This window comes from Tachypleus tridentatus, chromosome 9, assembly GCF_004210375.1.
Source record: "Tachypleus tridentatus isolate NWPU-2018 chromosome 9, ASM421037v1, whole genome shotgun sequence".
In the NCBI taxonomy this organism is placed as follows: domain Eukaryota; kingdom Metazoa; phylum Arthropoda; class Merostomata; order Xiphosura; family Limulidae; genus Tachypleus; species Tachypleus tridentatus.
The window spans coordinates 100,633,162-100,654,105 of NC_134833.1; the positions used below are offsets into that span (position 1 = coordinate 100,633,162).

The following is a 20,944-nucleotide window of genomic DNA, read 5'->3' on the forward strand; positions in this document are numbered from 1 at the left end:
CTACAACTTGTTAACACAAGATGGCTATTACTTAGGGTGTGCCTCAACAGAATATTGGACATGTGGAAGCCATTGAAGAAGTATTTTCACTGTGAAAAGGAAAAACTAGATTCAAAAGGATCTAAATGTGCAGTTCAGTCAGGCAGCAAGACTTTAACAGTCAGGATATCCTCTCAGCCATACATGGACACAGTCAAGACATTCTCTCAGCCACACAGGGACACAAGACAACAGTCTCCAAAAGCAGACAAAGAAACATTTGATATATGTTTAGGCAGTCTGACCTTGAACTAAAGAAGAGACAATCAATGAAAAAAGAGAAGAAAATGAAAGCTAGCAAGGAAGTAACCAAGGAAAGTTATGTGCAGAGCAAGTTAGATAAGTTAAGTTTTCTTGGACAACGAAATGAACTTGTTATTTTGTTTTTTCTTCAGTCTGCAATTCCTCTATTTGAGCAAGCCAATTTGATATTGCAAAGAGAAGAACCTTGCATACATATTATGCATAGAACTCTGATTACACAAGTTAAAAATATACTTGTCAGATACATCAAGCCAGAATATCTTGAAAGCAACATCACTGAACATGACTACAACAATGAATCCTTACACAAATCTGATGAGGTAGTTTCTATTGGAAATGCTGCCAAGGAATACATTGTTAAATATGAAAAAGATCTGGACCTGATCAGCTTCTCACCAGTGTCAAGAAATACTATATTGCAGCTAGAAATTACATGATGAAACATTTCCCTCTAAATGATGAACTTTTGATTCACACAGAGGTTGCTGATCCAAAACTGAAAGTCAGCAAAGATTTCTCTTCTCTACGCTTCTTCATAGACAGGTATCCTGTCCTTGTCAATACACATGAGTACAACACTATTGACAAGTTGGAAGGGCAATATTTGAACTATCAAATTGATACTTTCTCAGAAAGTGTCCTTCAGTTGAATGTTGACAAGTTTTGGGTTCAGCTGTCTAAAGTTAAGGATGGAAATGGCAACCAGAAGTATGACATTTTGTGTAGGGTTATGCTTGGAATTCTTACAATCTTCCATTCTAATGCTGACAGTGAAAGGATACTTAGTTTAGTGACTAAAAACAAAAGCAAGTTCAGACCAAACTTGAGCAACTCAGTTTTTAGCAGTATTATAACACACAAGATGTGTATGCAGTCAAATGGACAATGTTGTTATAACTCCCAACCATCCAGAGGCATTCTCATAAAAGCAAAGGCTGCAACATCTGCAAAACTATTACAGTAAGTGTCATAAACATGATATAAACTAGTCCATACACAAAGGCTTTTTCTGCTTACTGTTTGTGCATGTTAATGATGTTTTACCAGTATGTTTGTTACTCTGAACTAAATAAAAGACAATTTCAAAAGAATTTTTTAAAATTTATTTATTAAATACACAAAACAGTCTTAAATGAGCAATCTATAGCAGTAATAAATTATAATAGTTATAATAATAATAATATAATGATAAACAGCTTCGAGACATTGGTTATCATCGAAAATGATAAAGGGCTCTGTCTAGAATCATTACGCTCAGTCATTTGAAATAGTTAGCATCTCTGCAAATCAGTACAAGTTTCAAACATCATTAGGAAATGTAATTTACTATAAAGGAGTGAGAGGAGACTTGTTACATTGAGGTAAGAATACTTAGGCTGGGTTGGATTGGGTTTTCAGGATGTTATCTGGACTTTTTCAATAATCTTGCTTCACTGTTGCCCCCCGCTAGTACAGCGGTATGTCTCCGGATTTACAACACTAAAATCAGGGGTTCGATTCCCCTCAGTGGGCTGAGCAGATAGCCCTTTGTGGCTTTGCTATATGAAAAACACACACGCTTCACTGTTAGACTACTTGTGTTCTGTCTATTCATTGCTGGAATTTTTTACCTAAAGTTACAGTGGACTGATTTAACCCTGACTTTTGACTTGAATTGCAGTAACTTAAATTATCCATCAAACTATTATTAAATCAGTGTAATTTACATTGGGCCCAACATTACAAATGTGTCATTACTTTCTCATGGGTTGGTTTTGATGGGGACGGTGAACCTTCACATCTCTACTAATTACCTTTATCATACCAAGTTCTTTCTGTTTTTTTCATTGCTCATATGTGGTTTCCATAAACATAGTCATTGTCTTTTGTAATCAAATTTGACAACAGTATCCCATGCTGAATATATATAAATTTTCTTCTTTACAAGAAGCAATGAAAAATCTGAGCCTAAACTTTTAACCTATACCCACGTAACATTCCTTACATATCTCATTCTTGTTATAAACTTTTATAAGGATACTTATTAAATTTCTAAATTGTACTTTATTTAAGTTAAGTAATATATATATATGCGTGTATTCATTAAGAATGATTAATCCACTGCTGTATACCATGGTAAAGTATATCTTATGTTAAGATTATTTGCAACTTATAAGTTTCATAAGTTCCTTGATTCAACATGTCAACATACTGATTACTGTTAAAATAAACTAACTCGAGTTGATATTTTAGATTTTTAACTTGTGTTTTCATTCAGCTCCTTACACATTTATGTCATCTTTCATAACACTTCCAGGATAAGTTGTGTTTGTATAATTTTTTCAACAGTTTTTGGAGGATATTTGTTGATGTTGATGAAGTGTTGTTTTATTTTGTTGATTTTATTGTTAATTTTATCAGATGAGCATAGTTTTATGGCTGTGTTTATTTGGTTTCTTAATATGTTGAGTTTTTGTTTTGTTTCATGTGCTGAGTTCCAGAGAATGTATTGCCCAGTATGGTTGATTTTTCTGTGGATTTCTGTTTTGAATTGTGTATCAGTTCTATTAATCTTGAGATTAAGCAATGCTGTTTGGTTAGTTTCATCCTGTTCAAAGGTGAACTTAATGTTGGTGTGTATAGAGTTAACATGATTGAAAAACTAAGTGTGTGTTTGGTAAATGTGAATCCAGCAACTGTATTGCCAACATATCAGTACCAGTAAAGTGGAGGGTGTAAGGCTGAAATGATACACATTAACTTTATACACCCCAACATTAAGTTCACCTGTGAACAGGAAAGAAACTAACAAATAGCATTTCTCAACTTCAGGCTCAGAAGAACTGATACATAGTTCTAAACAGAAATCTACAGAAAAATCATTCATACTGGACTATACTTTACCTGGGACTTAGCACACAAAACAAAACAAAAATTCAACACATTAAGAAACTAAATAAACACAGCCACAAAACTATACTCACCCAACAAAATTAATGATGAAATTAACAAAATAAAACACTTCAAAAGATTCAAGATCAAGAAATTTCTTCCAAAAACCATTGAAAAAAATTATACAAACACACCTAGGTCAACAGTACAATCAACAAAAACCAAACAATAATAAATCTCAAGGTACAACAAACTACAAAACAACTTACATTGCTGCATATCATATATTCCTGACATCAGCAAAAAAATAACCAACGTTTGATAAAACTTATAACAAAATGCACATTCCAGTAAACAAATTTATTCAACATCCAGATACAAAACTAAAGTCCATACTATGTGGAAACTAAACTGACAAACACAACACCAACATTATTTATAAAATACAATGTAACAACTGCCACAACTTCTATATGGGAGAAAGAAGCAGAAAAATGGAAACCAGATTGAAAGAACACAAAAAACACTTTGACATGTTTTTGAACACTGCAACCAAAACACAACATAACTTTAGGAAACATTCAGATACAAAGTAAAGAAACAAATATAAACAAACAAAATCAAAGAAGCCCTACTTATACATCAACTAAAACCAAAATTAAACAAATATAAAGGATACCTTTATACCTATACTAATTAATAATCTAACATCTATACCTATACTAATTAATAATCTAACATCTATACCTATACTAATTAATAATCTAACATCTAACTGCAGTGCCCCCTACAATCCCTTACTCGTTTACACTCGTTCCCAAGACGTGCTCAGTAACAGTCAGTTGCAAACTCTCTCTTTGTTAACCTAAAGAAGACCCAAGCAGATGAAGACATTATCTACTTTATTTCAATAACAGTTTTAATACCCGTACTCAGCCATCTTAAGATGCTAAAGTTTGGTGTTTGATTCCCCATGATAGACAGAATGCAGATGACCCATTGTGTAGTTTTGAACAAGGAAATCGACAATTTATATCAGAATTGATTAATGACAATCATGCTTGTTAACATCACATCTTCTAGTACAATGCTGTTTGCTAACTAGAATAACATAAGGTCTGTGAGATAAATGGAGAGTAAACTTCTTATTACATGCATGTCATAAATTTTTTTCAAATAAAATGATAGAATTGATGATTTGATTATCAAAATAATTACACAAATAATATTTCTTAAACCTTAAATGTATACACAGTTTCTATGATATCATGGAACTAGTAGCTTTGCAAGGCATACTAATAAGCAGGTAAACATGAAGCAAAAACTGAGATGAGATTGATCAACTCATAAGCTGATCTGTCATAGGCTTGTTGATTGTTTGTGATATTGTAATTGTGATGTAATGATGTGAATTTTATATAAACTCTGTTAGCTTCAAATATGTTTTGATGCCTGGGGGAAAGTAAAATTGGTAAGTGGTGTAGTACTATGTTTTTTAAATAATTATTGTGTAAAAAGGACTACTTAATGTTTTCTTAGAAAATCTTACAATTCTTACTTAAAAATTGCACTGAACATCTTGACATATTGGTGTGCATGCATATAAATAGTACATACGTGTATATTCTGTGTATGTTTGTAGTTGCTCATCAAGAATCCGAAATTTTTAAATTTTCAAATCTATAGGTGCATGGAATAATTTATCAAAGAGTTTTTAAGGATATTTATTCATTTAGTATCTTATAAATGCTTCAAGAAACTTTAGCTCTTTTTTTATAAATATTTTCTTTCTAATAAATAAAAGGCTCGACATGGCCAGGTGGTTAAGGCACTCGACTTGTAATCTAAGGGTCTCAGGTTCGAATCCTCGTCACACCAAACATGCTTGCTCTTTCAGCCGTGGGGGCATTATAATGTGATGGTCAATCCCACTATTCATTGGTAAAAGAGTAGCCCAAGAGTTGGTGGTGGGTGGTGATGGCTAGCTGCCTTCCCTCTAGTTTTACACTGTTAAATTAGGGATGGCTAGTGCAGATAGCCCTCGAGTTGCTTTGCACAAAATTCAAAACAAACTAACAAATAAAAACTGAAACATTGGAATTTATACTTCTCAATAGAAACAAAAGAAAAAAGTTAGTTACTTTCTTTACTGTAGTTTCCTTCAAGTTTAATCCATATACAGTAGTTTACTTTGAGATTGCTATGTTATACACTTTTTATCATGTATGTTACTGTCTTTTGTCACTTTTATATTTTGACTACAAATAAGTTTGAATTGGAATGTTACTTACTGAGAACCTTTTTGTATGTTTCAGAGAGTTTATTGTGGTCATGAATACACTGTCAAAAATCTTAAGTTTGCTCAAACTGTTGAACCTGAAAATACAACAATCAAAGAAAAACTATCTTGGGCTCAAGTAAGATGCATCTTATTTTCTCTACAAATAATCATTTTTTAGGAGAATAAATAAACTGAACATTTTGGCTTGTAATATTTTATTATAAAATCAATTTACTCAAAAATTAAAAGTCACATGTTGATTAATGTATAACAGAATTGATGTTAAAACAATGCATTAAAAAGTTGGTCATATTTATTCTGGAAAAGTAGATTGAATTTGGGAACATCAAAGTCTGTGTTTGAAGTGCACACACACACACACACACACACACACACACACACACACACACACACACACACAATGTTTACGAATGTTCACTTTTAAGATCCTGTTACGTTGTGACAGTTTTTTTCTTTATATTTTAAGGCAAGACATTTTAATTTAAAAATCTGTAGTTATTAAATAAATGTTATTAATAACCAATTGACCAAACACTCTTAAACTAAGGAAAAACAAAGTATTAAAATTTGTATTAAGGCCACACTGGTCATCAAAGTGTGCAGTAAAAAATGCACGATAAATTTTTGTGGTGGTCTCGTTCTTAAAGGTGTAAACAATTTGATATAGTTTATATTGATTAGCAAACACTGGGAGAGCACAACAAAAAGTATAAATGTTTATTTCCTGCTATTGTTACATTCGTGTTGCACACTGCATTATTTATGAATTGCTCATACACGTAATGCTTCACTAAAGAAACATTTGTCATGTAGTTTGATACTGCATAAACATTAATAACTGAAATATTTTATTTTTAATAAAAGTTTGATGTTACAAATGAGCAACAAACAAAAATCATAAAAACCAAAATTACAATTGAAGACAGAAGAAAATAAAATGGAAATGTATCTGAAGGATGTATTTTTTATAGAACATATGTACAAAATAAACAAATTATTTTTAAATGTTTAGTTAACTTGATGTTTTATTTTGATTTTACTTGTATGCATCCAAAGTTTAAAGTGCATAAAAATTCCTTTTGTATACACTTATTTTCATTATCTTCAACAGCAAAAACGTAATGCGCAGGAGCCAACAATTCCCTCAACCATTGGAGAAGAAAAAACCTTTAATCCATTTATGCGAGTAGAAGTTCCAGCAGTTCAGAAACATTCTGGTGCAAGTGATCCAGTGAAAACCATGGCAGTTATTCGTAAAGAAAAGGATAACTTCTAATTTTGATAGTTTCTTTTTTTTTTTCTTTCTTACGAAGAATGTTGTTGCAGAAGTATTACTTATGTTACTGATTAAGTGTTTCTTATGTAGGTAGCTTGCAAATATATGTATATGTATTGTATATCAAACAGAAATAATTTTTTTTTTGTGGTGTTCATGATTAAGATTTATGTGTTAATTATCTTGGTTGTACATGTAATCCAACTTTTAACAGTAGTGCAGCAAACTATTGAAGCTTAGTGAAAGTATGATAGTGAACATATTAATATGTAGATAAATTACAAATTTTGATATATGACCTATGGATATTGTGAGAAGATTTCATTCTTAATATATATTGTTGGTGAAAACATTGCTCTGCTGAAGCCAGCTAGTTATAAAAAGGCTTTTCTAAGCTCTTGAACAGAGTTAAATAAAATAAAAAAAATGTAATGAAATAACTTACAATAATATTGAAAAATAGGTGAATAGTGCATCAAAGGAAAAAGGAAAAAAAATGTTCTAAATTTTGGAATAGTGCTTATATTAGGTATAAGAAAGGGTGTTTTTTGTATCTGCATTATGCATTCATATATCTCATACATGTGAATTTATAATTACTGGCTTAAAAAATACATCATTAACACTGTATTCAGATTGGTCTGCTTTCAGAATAAGGCACTGGAAACAAATAAAGACAAATAAACTTGCAGTAATGCTTGGTCTTACTTATTTAGAGTGACATCAAAACAAAGTGTATAAATGTATAATCTACTGTAGTTATTACCAGCCATTTACGTTTAGCCATGTTATGTTTGAACAAGGATTCTTGACATTTGCAGAAAAAGGAATTCAGTTTTACTATAAACTATGCTGTAATAGGTAAGATAAACATTTTTCTGGACATAAGAGCTCCTTTTGAATAATCATGTATAGTCACAAATGTTCAGACCACTTGGACTGGATTTTAGTCTTGTACAATACAAAAGCCAGACAGTGACATATTATTTCATAGGTCCTGACAAAAAAAAAAAAGTTTGAGTAACACAGATTATTTTGTCTCTTAAAGCATTGTAAAATTGAAATTAATGAAAAACAGTGTCTGCTTTCATTTAAGATAAGTTATTATACTCCCTACCTCTGAAAGAAAGCTTCAGTCATAGTGTCTTTTATTAAGCATCAAGTAGTTCGTGAGTTCAGTGTGAAGGCCTCCATTACCCATCAACTTGCACTTTAATAGTGACATGGCCAAATGGTTATGCAATGAAATGTGAAGGTCCATGATTTGTATCCTGTTGCCATAAATTCATGATTCACAATTTGGGGCCATTGGCCAAATCCCAGTATTTGATTAGCTAAGAGTAACCCAGGAATTGTTGGTGAGTGCTGCTGATTATCTTCATTCTCCTCAAAAATTCAAGGATATGTAGCTCTTTTGCAGCTTCATGCAAGTGTCTGAAATAAACATTCAAATTTGAATACATCATTCTTTTCTGTTTATCTCAAATGACCATCTCCATTTCCTTACTTGAAATACTGGTAGCCAGTGTTAAAGACTAAGTAATAACATCTATTAACTACACATTAATGATATTATGAGGTATTGCAATAACAGTTTAAGTGTGAGTCTAATACTGTTATATAAAAATAAAAGGGATTTAGTAATATAGGAATGTTAAGAATTTTGTGACAGATTTATATATTTAGATATTGATGTTTGTTTCAGATACTTAATATATATTTAGATATGCATGTAATTTGTGGTTAAGTTTAAAGAATGAATTTTTGTGGACTTTGTTGTTAGTAATCTGTAGTTACCTCAGACTAATTAATATGTTAATAATTTTATTTTTCACTAGATATTAAGTACCCTGTATTTCCTTGTGTTTTTATATTGTTTATACTAATTAGTTTGTTCTTTTTTATATATTACAACAAAAAATATTTAGCCATTCTTTTTTTTTACTCTTATTACCAGCACATGGTAATCTATAAATGGAGCAATTTGATGATAATTGAAGACAGTCATTCAAAGACCTGGAATTTGACTAAAGTATGTTGAGATATTAATGACCTAGCTACACCTTATGGACAACATTCTAAAATTCATTATGTGCCTAAACGGGCATCAGCCAGCAATACAATTCACAATAAAGAAGGAAAAAAACAACAACAAAACTATTTCTAGACGTGAAAGTTACCAAGACACGCAGCTTTAAGATGCATACAACTGGGATTTGGAGGAAAGGCAGAGGTATGGTAAATATCACCACTGCAGATCAAACGTTGTAAAGACAGACGTGATAGATTTCCCAATCCCCAAAGAAGAAAAGCACATTACGAACTATCCTACTTTTCAATGGTTACCTACCACATGCTATGGAAAAAAACAAGATAATCACCAAGAATAAGCAGGAAGAAAATTAGATAAGTAGCCATTATTAGATTGTTAGATCAGTGGCTAAGACCCTGATTTTTCATAATAAAGTACAATTCGAGTCTCGCAATTATGCTATGTATTTAAAGTCAGATTAGTCCTACTAATTTACAGCATTACGAGCCCAATGACAATCACGATAATTAAAAATGTCATTTTGTTTAATTTGATCAATCTTTATTATGCATCCATGTGAATAAATGGAACGCATGAGTTCTAGAGAATCTTTCAAAGTATATATATTTTTATTTTCTTTACATTTACTCTTTATACTTTTATTTAATGAACTCTATCACTCAAATTAAGGTCATTGTATTAGAATTAAAGCTCGTACAAAAATAGATCTTCCTTGTGATTATCTATTATAATTATACCCAATGCATAATCATCTTGATCTAAACGCGCATGCGCTCGCGCATTTCATTTCAAAGGATGAAAACAAGAGGCAGATGTAAATATACTTTAGTAGTCAATTTGTATAAGAACGTGTTGAAAACTTGTCAAAATTTTTAAAAAGGTGTATCGTTAGGTTGTACAAGTTCGTATAATGATTTATAGGCAAAAGTTTAACAAACTTACAAACAATATTGAGTCTTTGATACGCAACTTTTTTGATGTTTTATCAAGGGTTCATAATCAGCAAATTAATTCTGAATTGATATAGGCACAATTCACTTACTGGGGAGCTAGCTAGCTCTTCCCTGATCACGAGATTTTCACCACTGAAATAATATAAGGTCTTTGTAAAAATGCTAACGTCCAACGTTAGTCATTTAAAGATAAACAGCTTATGTTCGAAATCTATAAATGTTCGTGATCATGTAGTTTCCAAATTAATTAGCGTTAATCATAGTTGTAACTTCCACGGTATACGGTTTTCCAAATGTAGCAAGCCAACAATATATATAGTCTATTTGCTTTGTGTTACTTTTTATACGCTTTATGGGAGAATGTCTAGTAATTTCAAGTAAGGCAACAATACTGGCACCTATTAGTATTTACATGCACACAGTATGTTGTTGACTCGAGAATCTACAACTTTATTGAATAGACATGAATTTCACAGTGCACATTTAACAATACAAGTTGCATGCATTTCTGAATATATATTTATGTGTTACACCGTCTGTGTTCCTCATTTCCATAGCCATGTCAGAAGTCGTTGCTATCTTGAAACCCAGCCACATTCTTTTCGCTAGTATTTGATTGGTATAAAAATATAGCCCTCTATTGAATAGGAAAAAAAATCGGGTTATTACACAATTAATAAAAATAGGTCAATACCAACAGAGGTACTTAATCATGGAAATTCATTAAAACCAACATCGCATTGTATATAACACTTTTCAGATTTTAGTAAACATAAAGCCAACTACGAAGTGTTGCTTTTGGCTGTACACTCATGTCTCTACTAATGCATTGTTAAGAAAACATTCACCACAATTATGCAGTTTTCAAAATATACTTCATTCTCTATGATTAAATTATAACAAAATAAAACACCGTGCGCTCGAAGTTTACATCTGGTACGACTTAAGTTGCTGTTTACGAACTTAACTTTATAAAGACAGTTCCATCTATTAGTGAGTATCACGATCAGATTTAAACAAAATATTAATCTCTCTTGCCCGGTAAAACAACAGGTTTAACTAAGTTTTATTTCAGGTGTGGTATGAGTATCACTCTTATCGCTTCTATGAAAATCTACTGCCAATCAAATATTTCAGTGTTAAAAGTGAAAACTTTTCTCAATGGCGTTAAGGAAAATATCAGGTGCACTGTACCTTCCAGTGATGCTACTAATTATAGTTAACTTCATATTTGAAAGTCTTAACAAATAAATCAAATCTTTTATTTTCCTATTACATGGTGTAATCGATCTATTAATGTACAATACTCGTGAATGATTTTATGTAACTTATATACATGTGCAGCAGCACATACTTATTGCCAGCTACATATCATAACATAACTAGTAATGTGAATGTCTGTCGGTGTTTGGATAAGAAAAGTTCATACCCTGGAGGGTCAGGTTCTCTATGACCTTTTCCTCCTCCCCGTACTTATGTTTTTGACGGATTGGTATTTATAATTGTAGAACTGAATATTATTTTGATCCTTTTCAGGGCAATTTCCATGTGTTGTGGCTCGTATATAGTGATTATTTTATTCTATCAGCAGAATGTCAAGTTTGTTGGTGGCATTTTTTTTATTGTTTAACACATATATATATATGTATATATATTTTTATTATTTTTATTATTTAATATATATATATATATTTATTTATTTTTACATTTAAAATACAAGTTTACTGGGGAGAGATATTTAGGACTAGCTTCATCATGTATGAGGTACCTGTTTAGTTCGCATAGTAACTCGTTTTTCATCCAGTTTTTATTAAAGTACGTTATTGTACTATGTAGGAGTCTATCTGGTATGGTTGGTATGTTCGAGTATTTGTGAATGAACTGAGATGATATAGTTCTTGGAACTCTGTATGCAGTTGTGAGGAGTGTGTTTTGGATTGTTTGTAGTTTGGTTTTAATTATTTTATTGCTTACAGTTATCCATGCTGGAACTGCATAATCTATTACAGGTCTAATATATGTTTTATAGATTTTTAGTATGTTATCTGTAGATGCTCCACTGTTTTTACCAGTTAGACTCCTAGCATAGTTAGTTTTTCGCCAAACTTTATTTTTAATTTCGTTCACATGATTGGTCCAATTAGTTTTGAATCATAGGCCAGACCTAAAATTTTTGCCGATGGGGCAAGCTGGAGTAGTGTGCCATTCATATATAATTCTGGCTGTTGTTTTTTGTGTTTTGTCAATTTCGTAAAGACTACGAGTTGTGTTTTTGCTGTGTTTATTTTTATTCTATATTTTTGACAGTATTCACTTATTCTATTCAGTTGCGGTTGTATGTTAGTGGCTGCTATCGTGGGTGTTGCGGCACTCTTCCAGACTGCCACATTATCTGCGAACTGTGAAGAGAATCCATGATTTGGATCCATCAGTGGCATATTGTTTACATACATAATGAAGAGTATAGGGCTAACTACCCCTCCCATAGGGACACCAGCTTCTGGAGTAAAGTATTCAGAAAAAGTTCCTTCAACATTTACTCTACATTTTCTATTTTCCAAAAAGTTAGATAACCAGCGAATAATTCCTCACAGTAGTTCCATTTCATTCATTCGGAACCTTAGACCATCGTGCCATACAGTGTCGAATGCTTTCTCGATATCAAGGAAGCAAGCGACAGTACATTCTTCTTTATTGAAGCTATATATTATGGTTTCGGTTAATCTGATTAGGTGGTCTGTCGTTTGTATAAATTTCCTGAATCCATTTTGTTCTTTTGGTAATTTTGATGTTATCTCCAAGAATGTGGAGAGTCTATTACTGATTATTCTTTCAAGAATTTTGCCTACACAGCTGGTCAGGCTAATTGGTCGGTAGCTATTAGGTTTATTTGCTGGCTTTCCTTCCTTATGGAACATTAATATATTTGCCAACTTCCAAGAAAGTGGGATGTATCCTGAGGATAGAGATAGGTTAAAAAGTGAATTTAGGTGGTCAAACAATTCCGGAGTTCCCTTTTATAGAAGGATAGCTTGTATTTCATCTTCACCTGATGCTTTGCTTTTGTGTTTTTTATTGCTTCGAGTACTTCTTGAAGGTATATTTCATTTGTTAGTAACGTGCTTGTATAATCTGTGTTGGAACTTGTATTTGTATCAGTTATGTTTATTGGAAAAATTGGTTCAAATTGATGTTTATTGATTAATATGTGATTAATGACTTTATTGTAGAAATATATATCCATATCTGGATGAGTGTGAGTTTTAAAAGTATTTTGAAGTTGATCTTTGAAAGCTTCGGCTATTTCTTCAATTTTGTGTGCTATAGTATTATTATGTTCAAGTGAAGGATATTTCGTTGAGTCTGTATTTTCATTGGTGAGTCTTTTAAGATGTGACCAGGATTTTTTCGGGTCAGTTTTATCATTTAGTTTTGAGCAGTAGTTGTCCAGGATGGCCGAGCGGTCTTAGGCGCCAGACTCAAGGTATGAAAACCTTCCGTTATTATAACGGTATTGTGTATTCTGGTTTCCGAATGGAGGCGTAGGTTCGTATCCCAGTTCTGACAACATAGCTAGTAGTATATTGGTTTGGTTTTGAATTTCGCGCAAAACTACACGAGCGCTAGCTGCGCTAGCCGTCCCTAATTTTGCAGTGTAAGACTAGAGGGAAGGCAGCTAGTCATCACCACCCACCGCCAACTCTTGGGCTACTCTTTTACAAACGAACAGTGGAATTGACCGCACATGTGACGCCCACACAGCTGAAAGGGCGACCATATTTGGTGTGACTGGGATACAAACCTGTGAATTCCGAATTAGGATTCGAGTGCCTTAACCATCTGGACATCCCGGGCCTGTATGTTTTAAGAAAAATAACTTGAAGAACTTATTTTTAAATAATAATAATCTGTATATGTACGTAATATATGATCATTGAAATTAATTGTATTTCACCAAATATTAATCTACTAAAGCACAACCAAATCAAGTCATTTGGTAAATGTTAAAGGTCAGTGTTATATGATTAGGTGCGGTAATATTAGTGGACATGCGTCTCGTTAATGCAAGCTCTGTAATGTTAACGAGGCAAGACTGGAAAGTAAATATAATAAAAATTGTAAATATATTTAAATTTATAATATTATGATATTTCATCTATTTAGACCGAACATTTGTGTTTACGTGTTATAATATATAGTCATTCTACAATGCAAAAAGCATAATTTACATCTTAATTTTTATGGTGGTTATATTTGTTTTGTTTTTGATTTTCGCGCAAAGCTACTCGAGGGCTATCTGCGCTAGCCGTCCCTAATTTAGTAGTGTAAGACTAGAGGGAAGGCAGCTAGTCATCACCACCCACCATCAACTCTTGGGCTACTCTTTTACCAACGAATAGTGGGATTGACCGTCACATTATAACGCCCACACGGCTGAAAAGGCGAGCATTTTTGGTGCGATTGGGATTCGAACCCACGACCCTCGGATTACGAGTCGAACGCCTTAACACACTTGGCCATGCAGGGCCCTGGTGGTTATGAGATCGGTAAAATTGACTGACTATATAATTAGCCATGGCCAGGTGGTTAGGACGCTCGACTCCTAATCCGAGGGTTGCAGGTTCGAATCTCCGTCACACCAAACATACTCGCTCTTTCAGCTGTGGAGGCGTTATAATGTACGGTCAATCCCACTATTCGTTGGTAAAAGAGTAACCCAAGAGTTGGCGGTGGGTAGTGATGACTATCTGTCTTTCCTCTAGGTTTTACTGGTAAATTAGGGGCAGCTAGCTCTCGTGTACTTTTGCTCGAAATTAAAAAAAAAAACGTTCATGTTTTTCCGATCATAAGCTTCCTTCTCTGTTACTACTTGCACATTTTCTCAATAAATACTTCATTCACGTAATTAATAACATTAATATAGAACACTATGTATACACTTTAACCTATATTGTATGTGAAAACGTGTTGCTTTATCAGAATTGACAAAATTCTCATTGATTTTTAAACTATGAGGAAGTAAAACCCATACTCGAATCCCAAATTTCGCACAAAATGTGGTTGTGCACACACTTTACGCAATACAAAATCTGGTTCTACTCTCTAAAGATGTTTTCTTCTCGGTTTTCTCGAGTTATTGCGATATAAATAGCAAAGAAAGTTCGAAGAAACTTATTTGCTGCTATAAGTGACTAAGTTTGGTACTTGGTTGAGCATGAACATTTCTACTATCTACTTTACTATTCTACGGAAAAGGAACACAGTCGGGCCATATCTAAACTCTGCATGTTTGTGGCTGAATACTGTTGAAGAGTAAGTTATTGTGGCAGTAAGTGTTTTAGGTTAACAGGTATAGCTCTTTAATAGAGGGCATTTTCTTAGTTCAAACTTGAATATCAAAAACTGTAGCAGGCCACTCAATCCCTCGAATTCTATCGCCTTGACTCGCAGACTGGGTGTTAAACGTAACTGTTATCATTGATGAATAAATACTCATTTCTATATTTTTCAACTTGGTTCTTGTTTTCGCTAATAACTAAGCGTGATGGAACTACACCGTCAGTTCGGATGTTTCAATTATGGATTTCAAACAGAATATAGTGAAGAACAGTTTGCTTACATTACTGCTTTTTCTTAGTTTAAGTGCTACAAGCTTTTCATGTAACGAAATTTTTACATTATTCTGTTGTTGAAATAGGAATGTATGAATATGAGTTCAATAAATTATTTTAATTTGTAAAAAATAATAATTCAGTAAAGGGAGATAAATGACTTGTAATTGTTTTAAATGTAGAAACTTCCGTTGGGATCGTTTTTTTTTTTAATTTCTCTGACTTAAAGAAACTTTATAATTCATAAATTCATAAAATTGAATAAAAATCATTGTATTGTTTTAAATGTTTATTAACTGAAATTTGGTTTTCTGTATATAAATTGTATTGATCATAAGAGTAATCTCAAAACTAATTACACTATATGGCTTGTGTTGACATTTCGTGTTCTTCCGTAAGTTTTTGCTATTTTTTTCATCTTGGTTCGTTGTGAAACCCTGATACTTCTTTCTACATTAACCATTATTCAGTTATTGATAAATTAATATTCTGTTTTTTTAAGATGAGTAAAAGTGCATTGATTTGATTTATAGATTTATTTATAAGTTTTATAGAGAATAGCATGAATACCTATTTCATTCTCCAACTGTACCAGATGTTAAATGGATATATCTTTGAACCAACTGGCACACACGTGACTCATGTCATTTTCCAGGAGGAAATACTTGATTATGTTGTATAATGTTGACTGGGTCACGAGAACGTCTTCTATTATTGACCTTTGTGTTAGAGGTTTCTCAAATGTTACAATAGTTTGCAATTTGATTTCCATTGCTTATGTATGACTTGTTACTAATGTTTATGGATGTTCCTGGTGCCAAACTTTAACCCATGTCACTTTGTTTTTCAATGCTACAAAATACAAGAGATATTCTATTGTGGAAATTCTAAACTCATCATCTGAACACATCTTTATGTATGAATATTTTACATTGGAAAGATATGTCACGTGTTTGTCTTGAAAGCGATCAATCTTTGCAAGAGCCACTTAACATCAACAGGAATGGATGACAATATATTCCCAAACTATACAATTACTTTAGTTCAACACATAATTATTTATCTAACATTTATTAATTTAGATACTAGAGGATCTTAACACTGGTTAAAGCAATTAAAGAACAGGCTGTACTTCCTTCAGATGCAGAGTCCCATCACTGCATGTTTGTGAATGTATAATTAAGGTAGCTTTGCGCCTTCCCTAATTCAAAAATGTTTACCACAAGGAATTGATTGGTCAATGACAACCACTTTTACTTTATACCTTATTATTAATAATTATTTTATATCAATGTTTTATTATAATTTTTCTTTTTACCACTAGATACCCAATGTAAATAAGATTATTTTAATATTACTTCTACTATTATATTATGCTTTGGAAGCTCATCACCAGTCTTGGCATAGTCTTTTCTTTCTTCAGTAATCTCCTGAAGATTCATTTAGTTATAACACCCAATTAAGAGTGATTTAAGTAACATCTGTCCTCCCCATGTACTTTCGCATTTACACCAGTTTCAATCTTGCAACTGACTCTTCTATTCTTTCCCTCGGTATATGCTATCTCAAAAATATAATTCTGAAAATTTACAATATTAATAAAGGGCTACACGTTGATGTGCCGTTATGGCCTGGAATTAGGTTGTTGTTAGATGAACAATTAATCTCTTAAACGATTTACCAATATTATATGGTTAAAACATGTCTCAGGTTTTACGATGATGTTTAGGTAATCAGTCAGAAATGTGATACTCCCCTTTTGTTTTTTATTACTGGTCAATCAAACAAGTTTGTCATCATATGCTTTACATTCCAGTTTTTTCCATCCACTGAACATTTAAACACTAGATATTCATATCGCCAAAAAAAAAACTTTTACTGTTGTATTCACATCTTTTGCGACTAAGCTAGCAGATGCTTTGATAAGTATTTGTTTCTGCTTATATATCCATTTCATGACTTGAGCTGTGTTTATCAAGCTTTATAATGATCTTGACATCTAGACATCCTATCACCAATCTTCAATTTTTAATGAATTTACTCATACATCTTGCGGAATTTTGTTAAAGCAAATTACACATCTTTTAAAGTACTATTATTTATCATTGTGAAACAAGGATATTTTGCAGTAATGCATAATTGTGGTTCAAAAGGTGTGTCACTTTTATTAATCTTCATTGTGTTTAATGCAATACCATCTACTTGGGACTACTTCACACTCTTGATGTTTTCTAGTGGATACATCTCGTGTACATTTTCTCTTGATCTGACTGATCCATAACTTGACCGATTTATTACATTACTACTTTGTCTGTCCTCTCACTCAAGTGCTGATTTAGTGAGTGAGATAAAGTTGTAGTTGATCTATATGATTCTTGAATAACTAGAATTTTTCATATTTTGTACCAGTGCAGCTTAAACCAAACCAAACCTATAGAATTTCACAAAGTATTAACTGTTCCTGCCATTATTTTCATAACTGCAAACAGCAATCTGTGAAACTTGGTCATGACTGTTTTTGTAACTGATGCAAACAAGTAGAGTTCACATTTTATTTTATCATGACTTTTATTATAATCAAACTAATGAGACTTTTGTTATACATTTTTGAAGGCAGCCGGAAGGGTAAGATTTTTCAGTAATTTCTCTTTCAAGTGACATGGGCAGACATTGTGAATCTGCAGTTCGGAACAACACCCTAAAATGTAACAGAATTCCTTAGTGGAAGGTTTTGGTTTGAATTTGAATTTCGCGCAATGCTACTCGAGGGCTATCTGTGCTAGCCGTCCCTAATTTAGCAGTGTAAGACTAGAGGGAAGGCAGCTAGTCATCACCACCCACCGCCAACTCTTGGGCTACTCTTGTACCAACGAATAGTGGGATTGACCGTCACATTATAACGCCCCCACGGCTGGGAGGGCGAGCATGTTTGGCGCGACGCGGGCGCGAACTCGCGACCCTCGGATTACGAGTCGCACGCCTTACGCGCTTGGTCATGCCAGGCCCTGGTCCAGTGTCACATTTTTATAGGAAACTTTGTTTTTGTAATATATTGTTAGTTTCATATTTAAAGTTTTTAAATGTCTCTGTCCTTTATCTTTTACGATTTTATGCTAGTACCTACTCCCATTTCGAAGTTAATTAACTATTTCAAATTGTTATGAAAACGTTTCTGGTCAGGAAATAAGTTGATGAACGTATGAAAGTGATATACAAATGAAAAGAATTCACTTTTGTAGCAAAGCTTTAGCTTGTTCAATATAATAAAAGTTAGCAATTTAATACTGAATGAGATACCGAGTATTTTTAAGTTTAGAACGATGTGCTTTTTAATTTCTACTATTTCTGATATTGCATTTGTCACAAAATATATTAATAAATTTCGCTTTGTTTTTGTAATAATTTCTACCTACAGATGAGGGTTGAAGGTTTGTCATTTATTTTACAGCAAACCATCTAGAAATATTTTATATATTAAATTAATTCTACAAGGTGTCCAAAGACTATCTGACTCATTTTAAAAACATTATAGATATACACCTAGGTTTTATTTAACTGGACAAACAATTCATAAAGTTTTTTTCTTGTCTTCAACATGTGCACAGTTTGTTGATTATGACATCCGAAAATTCTAGAATAACACATTCCCTGATAGATGGATTGGTATAGATTGCCCAACACGATAGTCCGTACGTAAGCCCGTTCGATTTTTTCTTGTGGGAGGTTTTAAAACAGAGAATATGTTTGATAGATCAAAATCTTGACAAATCAAAAGTTACTTCCAAGGAAACTTTATGGGAGAGTATTAAAGACATATGGAGTGAAATCACAAAAAACAGTTTCATAAAATGTGTTGCAACAATGCCTGATAGAATACCTGTAGTTATTAAACCAAAAGGGGGACAAACAAAACATTGACTGTTTGTTGAACTCAAGCATTTCTACTGAGTTGCTATTGGATTAAATATAAATATCAATATTATGCTGTTTCACCTGTGATTTACCTTCCATTGTCTTTGAAGGTAGCCTGAAATCTAATTTTTTACTTTGTCCTAACACTTTTGCACAGAACAGTATTTATAACATTTTTGAAGTTATTAATTTTTAAAATGGGTCAAATAATTTATGCACGCCTTGAATTATCTTATTCACTGCTGATATGGCTTCTTTTAAACGAAGTGGAAATAAGGTTAAGTTTCTGAGGTTTTGTAAAAAACACAGTAATCAGACCTCCTATTGTAATTAGGGTTATATTTTGTTGTGCTTAAAACGCTTCTGGTGAGAAGATTAGTTGTTCAACATGAAACCGAAACATCGAAAACAAAACAAAATCGAAAACCTTTCTATAGTCAACTGTACTCGTGCATGTAGGTCACACCTTTGGTAAACACTTTCCACGATAATTATATGATGAAATGTAGGATATTCTGGTGTGAAAAATACAGTTTAACTTTTCACACAAACAGGCCCATCAGGTCAATATCATAAAAAAAACACCGATTTGGAGTTGTTAAGTACTATCCGTAGAACAGTATACCACCTTTTTCAAACTTCCATATTTTCGCGTGAACACTATGTGATATTATCACAATAATAATCATAGTTTGTCACTGATTAGTCCATGAAAGAACAGTTTGATAGGTTCATAGAAATATAAATCATTTACTTTCTACATAAACATTTTAGAAATATACAAACTACTTTCGTTTGTAAACATAAGTTAATTAAACAATTCATAAATGTGTTGTGTGCGTGGAACAATAACAGCGATATGTTGTCAAAACCTTTCCCAGGTCCAAATTCTCTTCTTATTATGAAGAAAGTTCTACTAATATTCTTTCCAATAAAGAAAGTAATGAAATTAAAAGAACCTAATCAATTGACTTGGTTATTCTACCCAAAGAAAGTGAGAGAAATATTATGTTTTAAAACATAAAAGGTTAATTTAAGTTATATATCTTTAGAACATGAAGTCTAGGCTTCATCTACTTAGAACTTTAGAGAGTAGCTTAGGCTCCGGATATTTAAACATGAAACAGTAATATAAACTTCGTATTTTCAAAACATGAAATAATAATCTAGAGCCCATCTCGCACATGAATAGGATTTTGCCAGGGTTAGTTTTTGGTTCAGGTCCCAATAATTTCACATTACAAAGTCTCTAAAATATACAGTAGTAGCAACAATGAAATAATTTTTGAAAACCTCTGTTAGTATTGATAATGAGATGTTGCCAAAACTTACAATGTTAATAGTTCTATTTTGCTATTGAAAAAAATGTATTAACGCAAATAATACTTTTGTAAAAAAAATACGTAAAGATAGAGTCTGTTTGTTTTGGAATTTGGCACAAAGCTACTCGAGGGCTATCTGTGCTAGCCGTCCCTAATTTAGCAGTGTAAGACTAGAGGGAAGGCAGCTAGTTATCACCACCCACCGCCAACTCTTGGGCTACTCTTTTACCAACGAATAGTGGGATTGACCGTCACATTATAACGCCCCCACGGCTGGGAGGGCGAGCATGTTTGATGCGACGCGGGCGCGAACCCGCGACCCTCGGATTACGAGTCGCAC

At 32.7% G+C, this 20,944-nt stretch overlaps 1 protein-coding gene across 1 annotated transcript in view; it reads left to right on the forward strand.

The window, feature by feature from the left end:
* The window catches only part of tzn (hydroxyacylglutathione hydrolase tenzing norgay), a 34,820-nt gene extending 27,377 nt beyond the window's left edge, over positions 1-7,443 (forward strand). The window contains exons 7-8 of the mRNA XM_076456038.1: positions 5,490-5,591; positions 6,588-7,443. Coding sequence (XP_076312153.1) covers positions 5,490-5,591; positions 6,588-6,752 — 267 coding nt within the window. The 3' untranslated portion in view covers positions 6,753-7,443. The remainder of the gene's footprint in view (positions 1-5,489; positions 5,592-6,587) is intronic.
* Positions 7,444-20,944: the final 13,501 nt, after the last annotated feature.